General features: G+C 50.9%; 1 protein-coding gene across 8 annotated transcripts in view; it reads left to right on the top strand.

The window, feature by feature from the left end:
- LOC140731887 (scavenger receptor cysteine-rich type 1 protein M130-like) overlaps positions 1-13,999 on the top strand; it is a 97,233-nt gene that overhangs the window by 29,244 nt on the left and 53,990 nt on the right. For 7 of the 8 annotated variants that reach the window (XM_073053893.1, XM_073053884.1, XM_073053853.1 and 4 more), the window contains 8 exons: positions 155-478; positions 5,901-5,918; positions 6,834-6,956; positions 8,234-8,335; positions 9,887-9,955; positions 10,690-10,713; positions 12,825-12,896; positions 13,019-13,078. In XM_073053893.1, the coding sequence (XP_072909994.1) occupies positions 155-478; positions 5,901-5,918; positions 6,834-6,956; positions 8,234-8,335; positions 9,887-9,955; positions 10,690-10,713; positions 12,825-12,896; positions 13,019-13,078 (792 nt within the window). The remainder of the gene's footprint in view (positions 1-154; positions 479-5,900; positions 5,919-6,833; positions 6,957-8,233; positions 8,336-9,886; positions 9,956-10,689; positions 10,714-12,824; positions 12,897-13,018; positions 13,079-13,999) is intronic. The other variant, XM_073053843.1, reaches the window with a different exon arrangement.

Raw genomic sequence — 13,999 nt, 5'->3', positions numbered from 1 at the left:
GGGACGGTGTGGAGGGAGCTTCACTCTGTGTCCGACCCTGGGAGTGTGTGATGGGACAATGTAGAGGGAGCTTCACTCTGTGTCTAATCCTGGTGATTAATTGGACCACTCGGACACTGACTGATCCTGTTTTTCTCTTCCTGTCCTCCACCAGACCCTGAAGGTCTCCGTTTGGCAGACGGGGACGGCACATGTGAGGGCCGTGTGGAGATCAAGTACAATGGCTCCTGGGGCACAGTGTGCGACGATGGTTGGGACATCGAGGACGCCAGGGTTGTGTGCAACCAGCTGAAATGTAGGGCCCCTATCGAGACCAGCGGCGAGGACGGAAACCACACAAAAGGAAGTGATACCTCCGCCATCCTGCTCAGTAACGTCGAGTGTCGGGGTGATGAGATTGCGCTCTGGGGTTGTCGGTCGCCTGACTGGTTGGAGCATGACTGCCACCACAAAGAGGACGTCTGGGTCAAATGTGGGCGTATGTATCCGGGGAAGGGTTGTGCTGCTGTGTTTGGGGGTCAAGAGTCTCTTTATAGCTCCTGAAGTCAAGTAAAGTCAAATCACTTTTATTGTCATTTCCACTATAACTGCTGGTACAGTACACAGTAAAAATGAGACAATGTTTTTCAGGACCATGGTGTTACATGACACAGTACAAAAACTACACTGAACCACGTAAAAAACAACACAGAAAAAAAAACTACACTAGACTACAGACCTACCCAGGACTGCATAAAGTGCACAAAACAGCGCAGGCATTACAATAAATAATAAACAGGACAATAGGGCAGTAAGGTATCAGTCCAGGCTCCGGGTATTGAGGAGTCTGATAGCTTGGGGGAAGAAACTGTTACATAGTCTGGTTGTGAGAGCCCGAATGCTTCGGAGCCTTTTCCCAGACGGCAGGAGGGAGAAGAGATTGTATGAGGGGTGCGTGGGGTCCTTCATAATGCTGTTTGCTTTGCGGATGCAGCGTGTAGTGTAAATGTCCGTAATGGCGGGAAGACAGACCCCGATGATCTTCTCAGCTGACCTCGCTATCCGCTGCAGGGTCTTGCGATCCGAGATGGTGCAGTTTCCGAACCAGGCAGTGATGCAGCTGCTCAGGATGCTCTCAATACAACCCCTGTAGAATGTGATGAGGATGGGGGGTGGGAGACGGACTTTCCTCAGCCATCGCAAAAAGTAGAGATGCTGCTGGGCTTTCTTTGCTATGGAGCTGATGTTGAGGGACCAGGTGAGATTCTCCGTCAGGTGAACACCAAGAAATTTGGTGCTCTTAACGATCTCTACTGAGGAGCTGTCAATGTTCAGCAGGGAGTGGTTGCTCCGTGCCCTCCTGAAGTCAACAACCATCTCTTTTGTTTTGTTCACATTCAGAGACAGGTTGTTGGCTCTGCACCAGTCCGTTAGTCGCTGCACCTCCTCTCTGTAAGCTGACTCGTCGTTCTTGCTGATGAGACCCACCATAGTCGTGTCATCGGCGAACTTGATGATATGGTTCGAGCTGTGTGTTGCAGCACAGTCGTGGGTCAGCAGAGTGAACAGCAGTGGACTGAGCACACAACCCTGGGGAGCCCCCGTGCTCAGTGTGATGGTGTTGGAGATGCTGCTCCCGATCCGGACTGAGGTCTCCCAGTCAGGAAGTCTAGGATCCAGTTGCAGAGGGAGGTGTTCAGGCCCAGTAGGAGGGATCTAACAGTGTCCCACTCCCCGTGGGGATATCACACGTGTGTCTCTGATCCTGGGAGTGTGTGATGGGATATTCACTCTGTGTCTGACCCCAGGAGTGTGTGATGAGACTATGTAGGGGGAGATTCACTCTGTGTCAGACCCCAGGAGTGTGTGATGAGACTGTGTAGGGGGAGATTCACACTGTGTCTGACCCTGGGGGTGTGTGATGAGACAGTGTAGAAGGAGATTCACACTGTGTCAGACCCTGGGAGTGTGTGATGATTCAGAGAAGAGGGAGATTCACTCTGTCTGACTCCTGGAGTGTGTGATGAGACACTGTAGACCCTGTGTCCAACCTCAAGAGTGAATCTCCCCTTACACACACTCCCAAGGTCTGACACAATGGAGCTTCACTCCATCGTGAAACCACTCTACCAGCTGATCTGTCTTGTTCCTGTACACCTCCTTTTCACATTCCAACGTTCTACCAATGACAGTGATGTTACTCCACAAATAGACTGCACAGCACAAGATCAGGCACTTCAGCCCACAATGCTGTGCCAAATTAATTAAACTTTTAATTACATGCCTAATTAAACCATTCCCTTCTGCCTACACAACGTCCATGTCCTACATTTCTCTGCACAGTGATGTGCCTAAGAGCCACTTAAGCACTTCATCTGCGCCTTGCTCCACCACAATCCTTGGCAGGACACTCCAGGCAGTCACCACTCTGTATAAACAAAATTTCCCTGGCACATCTTTAAAATTTACCCCCTAACCTTAAATGCATGCACGCTTGCATAGACATTTCAACTATGGGAAAAGGTACCGGCTATCTACTCTGTTGAAGCTATAATTTTATAAACAGTCAGGCTTTCAGGCGGAGACCCTTCATTAGGACTGGAAAGGCAAAGGGCGTCATCCAAAATTGGCTCCTCTCCTCGGCCTCGGCCACTCCAGAGAAAACAAGCTCGTCTGACCTCTCCTTATAGCTCATGTCCTCCCAGTGCAAAGTTCAAAGCGAATTTACCGTCAAAGTACATAGATGTCATACCCTGAGATTCATTTTCTAGCAGGCATTCACAGGAAAACAAAGAAATACAGTAGAAAATGTTACAGCAGTGCTAGTCAGGGAAAATATTACAGCAGTTCTTCCGCAGGACAAATTAGAGGGCTTGTCTACCGAGGCCATATGGGTGGAGCTCAGAAACAGGGAAGGTATGACCACATTAATGGAGTTGTATTATAGACCACCCAATAGTCAGCGAGAATTGGAGGAGCAAATCTGCAGAGAGATAGCAGACAACTGCAGGAAACATGAAGTTGTGATAGTAGGGGATTTTAATTTTCCACATATTGATTGGGACTCCCATACTGTTAAAGGTCTAGATGGATTAGAGTTTGTAAAATGTGTTTAGGAAAGTCTTCTAAATCAATATATAGAGGTACCGACTAGACAGGATGCAATATTAGATCTCCTATTAGGAAATGAGTTAGGGCAGGTGATGGAAATGTATGTAGGGGAACACTTTGGTTCCAGTGATCATAGATTAGTTTCAACTTGATTGTGGATAAAGATAGATCTGGTCCTTGGGTTGAGGTTCTGAACTGGAAAAAGGCCAAATTTGAAGAAATGAGAAAGGATCTAAAAAACGTGGATTGAGACAAGTTGTTCTCTGGCAAGGATGTCGTTGGTAAGTGGGAGGCCTTCAAAGGAGAAATTTTGAGAGTGCAGAGTTTGTATGTTCCGGTCAGGACTAAAGGCAAAGTGAATAAGAATAAGGAACCTTGGTTCTCTAGGGATATTAGAACTCTGATAAAGAAGAAGAGAGAGATGTACAATATGTATAGGAAACAGGGAGAAAATAAGGTTCTTGAGAAGTATAAAAAGTGCAAAAAAAACTTAAGAAAGAAATCAGGAGGGCTAAAAGAAGACATGAGGTAGCTTTGGCAGTCAAGGTGAAGGATAATCCAAAGATCTTCTACAGATATGTTAAGAGCTAAAGGATAGTAAGGGATAAAATTGGTCCTCTTGAAGATCAGAGTGGTCGGCTATGTATGGAACCAAAAGAAATGGGGGAGATCTTAAATGGGTTTTTTGCATCTGTGTTTACTAAGGAAACTGGCATGGAGTCAATGGAAAGGCAAACAAGTGAAGTCATGGAACTTATACAGATTGAAGAGGAGGAGGTGCTTGCTATCTTGAGACAAATCAGAGTAGATAAATCTCCATGATCTGACAGGGTATTCCCTTGGACCTTGAAGGAGACCAGTGTTGAAATTGCAGGGGCCCTGGCAGATACATTTAAAATGTTGGTATCTATGGGTGAGGTGCCGGAGGATTGGAGGATAGCTCATCTTGTTCCATTGTTTAAAAAAGGCTCTAAAAGTAATCCGGGAAGTTATAGGCCCATAAGTTTGACATCAGTAGTAGATAAATTATTGGAAGGAGTACTAAGAGATAGGATCTACAAGTATTTAGATAGACAGGGACTTATTAGGGAGAGTCAACACGGTTTTGTGCGTGGTAGGTCATGTTTAACAAATCTATTAGAGTTTTTCGAGGAAGTTACCAGGAAAGTGGATAAAGGGAAGGCAGTAGATGTTGTCTACATGGACTTTAGTAAGGCCTTTGACAAGGTCCCAAATGGGAGGTTAGTTAGGAAGATTCAGTCGCTAGGTATACATGGTGAGGTAGTAATTTGGATTAGACATTGGCTCAGTGGAAGAAGTCAGAGACTGGTAGTGGAGGATTGCTTCTCTGAGTGGAGGCCTGTGACTAGTGGTGTGCCACACAGATCAGTGCTGGGTCCATTGCTATTTGTCATTTATATCAATGATCTGGATGATAATGTGGTAAACTGGATCAGCAAATTTGCTGATGATACAAAGATTGGAGGTGTAGAGGAAAGTGAGGAAGGTTTTCAAAGCTTGCAGAGGGATTTGGACCATCTGGAAAAATGGAGTTTAATACCGACAAGTGTGAGGTATTTCACTTTGGAAGGAAAAACCAAGGTAGAACATACAAAGTAAGTGGTAGGGCACTGAGGAGTGCAGTAGAACAGAGGGATCTGGGAATACAGATACATAATTCCCTAAAGGTGGCGTCACAGGCAGATAGGTTAGTAAAGAGAGCTTTTGGTACATTGGCCTTTATAAATCAAAGTAGTGAGTATAGGAGTTGGAATGTAATGGTGAGGTTGTATAAGACATTGGTGAGGCCGAATTTGGAGTATTGTGTACAGTTTTGGTCACCTAATCACAGTAAGGATATTAATAAGGTTGAAAGAGTGCAGAGAAGGTTTACAAAGATGTTGCTGGGACTTGAAGAACTGAGTTACAGAGAAAGGTTGAATAGGTTAGGACTTTATTTCCTGGAGTGTAGTAGAATGAGGGGAGATTTGATAGAGGTATATACAATTATAATGGGTTTAGATAGAATGAATGCAAGCAGACTTTTTCCACTGAGGCTAGGGGAGAAAAAAAACCAGAGGACATGGGTTAAGGGTAAAGGGGGAAAAGTTTAAAGGGAACATGGGGGGGGGGGCTTCTTCACACAGAGGGTGGTGGAAGTGTGGAATTAGCTGCCAGGTGAAGTGGTAAATGCAGGCTCACTTTTAACATTTAAAAAAGACTTCGACAGGTACATGGATGAGAGATGTATGGAGGGATATGGTCCAGGTGCAGGTCAGTGGGACTAGGCAGAAAAATGGTTCGGCAAGCCAAGAAGGGCCAAAAGGCCTGTTTCTGTGTTGTAATGTTCTATGGTTCTAATCAACGAGAAATTAAAGAGAACCGAAGATTGACAAACAACCAATGTTCAAAAGACAGACTTTGCAAAAATAAATAAACAAACAAGTAGATAAATAACTTGATAAATTAATAAATAATACAAAGACCATGAGTTGTAAAGTCCTTGAAAGTGAGTCCATAGGTTGTAGCATCAGTTCAGAGTTGAAGTGAGTGAAGTTATCCACCCTGGTTCAGGAGGTCCACACAACATCCTGGGCTGAATGGCCTGGACTTTTCCATGTTCTACATTCAGTATACCTCTAACTGAACACAACATATTGTAATTAGCCAGAAGGTTTTAAGGTGAATTCCACACAGATTTGATGTCACTGTTACAAAATTTTACTGTTTCACAGTCGTTTTTTTAAACTCTTGGTAGCACCTAAGTTCGATTGAGATGGGGTGTCTAACACTGTTATTTTGTTTTACAGCTCTTATTGTTTTGCCAGGTGAGTTCAATTACTAACCTGAGGGGCTTCTCTCTGCACTGTGGGACGGGCCAAGGAGGGGGCAGTGAGGAGGGTGCAGCTGCTGTGGGAGGAGGTGAGGAGGGAATGTTATGGGAGGGTCGGTGAGGAGGGAGTGCTGTGGGAGGAGGTGAGGAGGGAACGCTGTGAGAGGGGGTGAGGAGGGAGCACATTGGGAAAGGTGGTGAAGAAATATAGCTTTTTCCAGGTATTCTGGGACCGGCACTGACCACTCGATGAACATAAATCACTGACTCCCGGATGCTGTGGCAACGTGTTGAGCTCAGACGGCCACCAGTGTGCCCCACCCTCACTGGGAAGGGAGTGGGGATCTGCCTGCTGTCTCCCACCCCTCTATTTCTTCCCCAACTCTCCCTTTTTCTTTCCACCATCTTCTCTTTCCATGTCCTCTCTCACCCCACTTTCCATCTCTCTGTATCTCGCCCATCTCCTTTCCCTCTCCACCTAACTTGCCGTCTCTCTCTCTAGCTCTCTTTCTTCCTCTCAAACATCTCCCCTTCCTTCTCTACCCCTTCCCCCTCCCCATCCCTCTCCTTTACTCCCTCCATTCCCCCCTCCATCACTCCCATCCTCCCCCTTACTCCCCACCCATCCCAGCTCTTCCTTTCTCCTTTAATCTCTCTTCCTCTCTCTCCCTTCTCCCCTCCTTCTCTTTCTCACCTTCCCCTCTAACTCTTCCCCCTTATTTCTCTCCCTCTTATTCTCTTCCCTCCCCACTCTCTATTTCTTTCACCCCCTCAATCTCTCCCCTCCCCTTTCACTCTTACTCCTCACTATCTCTCTTCCCCCCTCACCGTCCCTCTCCTTCCCTCCCTCCCTCCCTCCCTCCATTTCTCCCCTTCTTACTGGCTTGAATTTGCCGCCTCTCACTTTCAGGATACGACCCAATACGCGATGATTTTGTGGCGGTGGTTATCAGCATCGCCCTGACCGTCCTCCTGATCATCGTCACCACTCTCCTCGTCTACCAGATCCGTAGGAAAGACGAGATCCCGCTGGGTAAGGTAGCCGCGGATTTCGAGTCAGCCAACACACCCCCCCCCGAGCCCCTCTGTACGTGCTGGGAGGGGCAGTTCTCTTCCAGGGGCTCTGATTTATGCACCCTGCCCCCTCAACCCCCCCCACCCCACACTGATGGGCTAACCTCTGTCAATGGGATCTTGCTTTGTACACATCTCTGCACACGCGCAGTTCCCATGATTGGTTGCGTTGCTGTGATTTTGTGTGTGTCGGGGGGTGGACGGGGGAAGAGTTGTTGTGTTTCCGGGGGAACAGTAAAGTGGGTAAGCTGGGATGGAGGGGTTGAGGTTCAGGGGGGCAATGTCAGGGTTTCTCAGTCCCACTCCTTTTCCTCTGCTACATACTCACCACTCTCGCCTCCTCCTCTTCTCCCTCACCTCTCTCCTCATCTGTCTCCAACTCTCTCTCTGTCATTCTCTCGCTCCCCCTCCTCTTCACATCCATACCCACCCCTCTGTCTATCCCCCCTCAACTCCCTTCACCCTCTTCCTCTGTCTCTCTCCCTCTCCACACATTCGCCCCTCCTCTTCTTCCTCCTCTCCGCATATCCTCCCCCTCTCCCTCTGTCCCTACCCATCGCCTCTCTCCCTGACCCTTCCCCCTCCCCACTTTCACTCTCTCTCCTCCTTATCTGCCCTTTCTCCTTCCTCTCTCTCTCCATCTCCCTTCCCTTCTCCCTCAAATCTCACTCCTCTCACCCTTTGCTCGCACTCTCTCCCCCAATATTTAATTACTCCCCCACCCTCACTCTTCCCTTCCCCCACACTCTCACCCTCAACTCCCCCTGCCCTCCCCCTCCCACTCCTCCTCTCTCATCTCACTTCTGATCTGGCCCCTTTCCCAACCACAATTTTCTCCCCTCCCTCGCCCTCTCCCTCTCTACCTCTCTCATAACCACACTCACCCTCCTCTTTCCCTCTTCTCTCCCCTTAACCATCCCCCCTCCAATCCACTTCACTCTCTCTCTCTCTCCACCCTCTACACCTCCTTTCCCACCCTCCAGTCATCCTCCCCATCCTCTCTTCCCCCTGCACCCTTCCCCATCCTTTGCCCCTCTCCCCAACCCTCCCAACAGAGCACAGGAGGCGCCCTGTTCCCCACAATACCCTGATTCTGCCCCCCCCACTCCTCCTCCCACCTCCTCTTACCCAGGATTTGGGGGGCAGTGGGTGACATTTGTCAGGGGGAGAGGAGGGTGCCTGGGGAGAAGAAGGTGGAGAAGGTCTGCTCCCACCCATGGTCTCCTGTCTCTGCAGAATATTATGGCCAGCACAGGCTGGGCTACGGGGACTATGGCATTTACGAGGACATCGATTACGCTGGAGTGAAGCGCCTCTCGCAGATTTCCCACGTATCAGGTACAGGGTCTTCCACCTCTCCGGGAGCAGGGCGTGAGGAGGGAGCACTGTGGGAGACTCAGAGTTGAGGAGTGCTGTGGGAGGGTCAGTGTTGAGGGAACACTGTGGGAGGGGGTGAGGAGGGAGTACTGTTGGAGGGCCTGAGGGGGAAGCACTGTGAGGGGGTGAGGAGGGAGCACTGTGAAAGGGGATGAGGAGGGAGTACCATTGGAGGGCCTGAGGGGGAAGCACTATGGGGGGGGTGAGGAGGGAGCACTGTGGAAGGGGATGAGGAGGGAGTACTGTTGGAGGACCTGAGGGGGAAGCACTATGGGGGGGGTGAGGAGGGAGCACTGTGGGAGGGGGAAGCACTATGGGGGGGGGGGTGAGGAGGGAGCACTGTGGGAGGGGGTGAGGAGGGAGCACTGTGGAAGGGGATGAGGAGGGAGTACCATTGGAGGGCCTGAGGGGGAAGCACTATGGGGGGGGTGAGGAGGGAGCACTGTGGGAGGGGGTGAGGAGGGAGCACTGTGGAAGGGGATGAGGAGGGAGTACTGTTGGAGGGCCTGAGGGGGAAGCACTATGGGGGAGGTTGAGGAGGGAGCACTGTGGGAGGGGGTGAGGAGGGAGCACTGTGGAAGGGGATGAGGAGGGAGTACTGTTGGAGGGCCTGAGGGGGAAGCACTATGGGGGGGGGGGTGAGGAGGGAGCACTGTGGAAGGGGATGAGGAGGGAGTACCATTGGAGGGCCTGAGGGGGAAGCACTATGGGGGGGGGGGTGAGGAGGGAGCACTGTGGAAGGGGATGAGGAGGGAGTACCATTGGAGGGCCTGAGGGGGAAGCACTATGGGGGGGGGTGAGGAGGGAGCACTGTGGAAGGGGATGAGGAGGGAGTACCATTGGAGGGCCTGAGGGGGAAGCACTATGGGGGGGGTGAGGAGGGAGCACTGTGGGAGGGGGTGAGGAGGGAGCACTATGGAAGGGGATGAGGAGGGAGTACCATTGGAGGGCCTGAGGGGGAAGCACTATGGGGGGGGTGAGGAGGGAGCACTGTGGGAGGGGGTGAGGAGGGAGCACTGTGGAAGGGGATGAGGGAGTACTGTTGGAGGGTCTGAGGGGGAAGCACTGTGGGGGGGAGGGAGCACTGTGGGAGGGGGTGAGGAGGGAGTACTGTTGGAGGGTCTGAGGGGGAAGCACTGTGGGGGGAGGGATCACTATGGGGGGTTGAGGAGGGAGCACTGTGGGAGGGGGTGAGGAGGGAGAACTGTGGAAGGGGATGAGGAGGGAGTACTGTTGGAGGGTCTGAGGGGGAAGCACTGTGGGGGGGAGGAAGCACTGTGGGAGGGGAGGGAGCACTGTGGGGGCGGTGAGGATGTTCTCCTCAGGATCGAGAAGTACCCCTCACCCAACGCCAAACAGAGGGAGCATCCATTGCTCACTCCTCGCTGGGATGAGCTGGTGTTTGTAAATCTCCAATTGAGATTCCTCCCGATGGCACCCTGCAATGCTCCCTTGTGATGCCCCCCCCCCCCATTCCCGTGTCTAACACATTTCCTCTTGTCTCCTGTCTAGAGGCCGAAAGTTCGCTCGGGCCGGGAGAATACTATGCAGATATAGATGGAGAGAAAGGGAGCCTGAAGGGTAGGTGGCACGGCAATCTTCACCTACGACACTACGCACGCTGGTACACTCGCCTGGGCTACTTCAACAGTCCCTCCCTTACCACCCTCTCGACCATCCCTCCCTACCTCTGTGACGCCTTCTTGTCCGTACACTCCTTCCCATCTCTGTGCAGTCATAAGGTCTGTACAACACTCCCCATCTCCGTAACCCTCTGCAGCCCCGACACCCCTCCCCATCTCTGTAACACCTTCTGGCCTGTGCAACCCCTCCCTGTCCCTGTAACACCTTCTGGCCGGTACACCCCTCCCCATATCTGTGCAGTCTTATGGTCTGTACAGCCCTCCCCATCTCCATAACCCTCTGCAACCCTGATACCCCTCCCCATCTCTGTAACACCTTCTGGCCTGTACAACCCCTCCCCATCTCTGTACCCTTTCCAGCAAGTACACCCCTCCCCGTCTCTGTAACACCTTCTGGCCTGTGCAACCCCTCCCCATCTCTGTAACACCTTCTGGCCTGTACAACCCCTCCCCATCTCTGTACCCTTTCCAGCAAGTACACCCCTCCCCGTCTCTGTACCCTCTCCAGCCCCGACAACCATCCCCATCTCTGTAACACCTTCTGGCCCATACACCCCTCCCCATCTCTGTGACTCCCTCCCACCCCTGTGTCACCTCTGTGTGATACCTCTCTCCGTTTCTGTTCTCCTGGGCAATGAGTGGCTACTGACCACTCTGTCTCTCATTCTGCAGATGGTTACAATGATGTGGATACTGGTGAGTGTGCAGTTACCTCCGAGGACCACAGGCGCATGTGGGCATGGGGAGAGTGGTACACGAGGGTCAACGGCAAGGGAGGGAGATTATCAGAGATTATTAGTCCCACAGGACTGCTGCAAGAGCAGAAGGAAATGTTGAGGGTGGAAGATTATGGTACCAAGTGACACATGGATTATTGGAATGGTGGACCGTGTAGGGTACTGTCAAAGGATACAGCTTCCCGTAGCATGGCACTTTTTCCTCGCTACTGCCCTCCCCCCGCAGTGCCCACGCCACCCCTCCCACAGTGCAGACTCCCTCCCCACCACCCCTCTGGCAGTGCTCCCTCCTCACCGCCACCCATCGCGGGTGCTCCCTCCTTGCTACGCCACCCCACCTGCAGTGTTCCCCCCCCCCCAGCCACCCATTTTGAAGTTCTCTCTCCTCAACGGCCCTCCCACAGGGCTCCCTCCTCACCACCTCGCCCACAACATTCCCTCCTTTCCGCCCCCTTCCCACAGCCCTCCCTGTACTGCCACCCCACCACAGTGCTCCTTCCCCGCTCCCTTTGTTGCTTGCCCATCTTTTACTGTTTATGTACAGCTTTTCTTTCCTCCTGTAAATGTCTATAAGAAAGTGTACGATACAGTACGGAGTACTTACTTTGAACTTTGAACCTGGTGGGACTTCAGGATCCTGTACCTCCTTTCCGATGGTAGCTGTAGGAAGATGGCACAGCCCAGATGGCGGGGATCTTGGATGTTGGCAGCTGGCCTGTAGTTGCTATTGATGGTGGGGAGGGATGCTCTGGGCTGAGCCCATTACTCTCTGCAGCTTCTCACGCTGCTGTACACCTCAGCTGCTGTACCAGCCCATGATGCAACCAGTCAGAAGTCTGGGTCTCGGCCCGAAATGTCGACTGTACTCTCCTCCATGGATGCTGCCTGGCCTGCTGAGTTCCTCCAGCATCTTGTGCACGTTGCTCCGAAGTTTGTAGAAGTTTGTTAGAGCATTTGGTGACAGGTTTAACCTCCCGAGAAAGTAAAGATGCAGGGGCGCCTTCCTTGTGCGTGCTGGGTCAGGTCACAGGTGTGGCAGGTCACCCGGGATGCGAACGCCCAGGTACCGATGTAGATCAGTTACAGACATCGGTGGAGAAGTAGCAGATGGAGTTGAATCTGGGCAAGTGTGAGATGTTGCACTTCAGAAGGTCAAATATAAGGAGAAAGCAAGAGTTAGTGACAGGACCATGCCAACAGTGATGTGCAGAGGGATCTTGGGGTCCAAGTTCACAGTTCCCTGAAAGTGGACATGCAAGTATGCAAAGTGGTATTCGGCTTGCTTGTCTTCATCTGTTGGGGTGTTGAGGACCAGAATCAGGAAGTCACATTACAGCTGGACAAAACTTCAGTCACGTCACACTTGAGCATTGTAGGCAGTTCTGGTCAGCCGATTTAGAGTTGGGGATGGTGTTATATGGAGGGGAACAGATGGGGAAGCAGTTAAATGGAGGGGAATGGATAAAGGGGGAAAATATGGGGATGAGATTGGGTAGAGGAGAGAAGGAACAAATGAGTTGGGAGTGACGGATGGAAATTTCCTGGGGAGAGAGTTACATGGAGAGAATGGATGGGAGGGAGGGAATGTTTTGGGAAGGAGGTTATACAGATGGATTGCATAGCAGAAGGGAGGGAATTGATCGAGGAAGGTGCTAGGTGGAGGGGATGAATGAGGAGGGTGTCACATAGATGGGCATGGATTGGGAAAAGATTTACATGATGGGAATGGGATGGAGAAGGACTTACGTGGGTGGGAATGGGATGGGGCAGGAGTTACGTGGGTGGGAATAGGATGGGGAAGGAATTCATAAATGGAAATGGGATGGAGACGGAGTTACATTGATGAAAATGGGATGGGGAAAGAGTTAAGTAGTTGGGAATAGGATGGGAAAGAGTTAAGTAGTTGGGAATAGGATGGGAAAGGAGTTACATAGACAGGGATGGGATCAGGGAGGGGAAACATGGAGGACCCACAGCTGGAGGGGGAAGGGATTAACTCCAGGCTGATGCTGGGTGAGTGATGGAGTTGGCTGCAGATCCAATACTCTGATATCCCTGCATTCCCAACAGGAAGCCTGGGCTTTCGGAAGGAGTACTACGATGACGTGGAGGGCAATGACGTGGAAATGCAAGAAATAAACGGTGAGCATTGACCACCCACGGGAGGGGAAGGGGGGTGTGTGCAGGGGAGTCACTGGGACAAAGGTGAGGAGGGTTCAACTCAGGAATTAGACTAACCCCTGCATCATCTCATCTACCTGCAGGGGGCGGTAAGGAGGGCTATGATGATATTGGATCTCCCACTGAACCCAAATGGAAATCAGGTAATGTTCTAACTGTCTGTAATGGGATGGTGTGGAGGGAGGTTGACCCTGTGTCTGACCCAGGAATATGTGATAGGACCGTGTAGAGGGAGATATGTCCTGTGTTGTATATTAGAAGAGGGTTATTTATTGCTGGTATATGTCCTGAAATGTATTTTTTGGCTTCAGCAGTACAGTGGAAGGCATAAGAATTATTATAAATTACAAAAAATAAATGAAGTGAGACCAGGGGGAATAGCAAGGTAGTGAGTGTTTGTGAGTCCTTTCCCTCAGATGGCGGAGAGGAAGAAGCCTTTCCTGAATTGAGTCTGTCAGTGTGTTTGGACATGGTCCAAGAGCAGAGCGAGAGACACTGAGGCGGGTTGATAGTTCACAGACTTTAATTGGAACAGAGTTAGAGGGAAAAGAAAACAATAAACGCCAGGCCAAACTGGGCCGTTGACCAAAACTCTCAAATGGAAAACGAAGCCAACACTGCAAGGCCGAATGCAAGCAGGCAGCGAAACGTTGTTGTGCTGTGTCCAAGTCCCGACGAGCACTACGACGAAAAGGATGGAGCTAAATACCATCACAGTGAAATAATAATTAGCTGACACACGCATATTCACGCTGCCAAATCCGTGGTTGTGACAGAGTGTGAGTCTTTAGGCTCCATTACTTCCTGCTGATGGTAGGAACAAGAGGAGGGGATGTGCCAGATGGTGAGGATCCTTAATGATGGTTGCTGTCTCCTGAAGATGGTTCTCAGTGGTGGGGAGTTTTGTGCCCGTGATGTCACCGACTGAGTTCACGATCCTCCGTAACCTCTTGTGATCCTGTGCATTGGAGCCTCCGTAGCAGACAGAGAGGGAACCTGTCAGAGTGCTCTCCATTGTACTTCTGTGCAAATTTGCTAAAGCCTGTGAGATGGCAACGCCACCA

This window comes from Hemitrygon akajei, chromosome 1, assembly GCF_048418815.1.
Source record: "Hemitrygon akajei chromosome 1, sHemAka1.3, whole genome shotgun sequence".
Taxonomy (NCBI): Eukaryota; Metazoa; Chordata; class Chondrichthyes; order Myliobatiformes; family Dasyatidae; genus Hemitrygon; species Hemitrygon akajei.
This window is presented reverse-complemented; position numbering and strand designations above follow the sequence as displayed.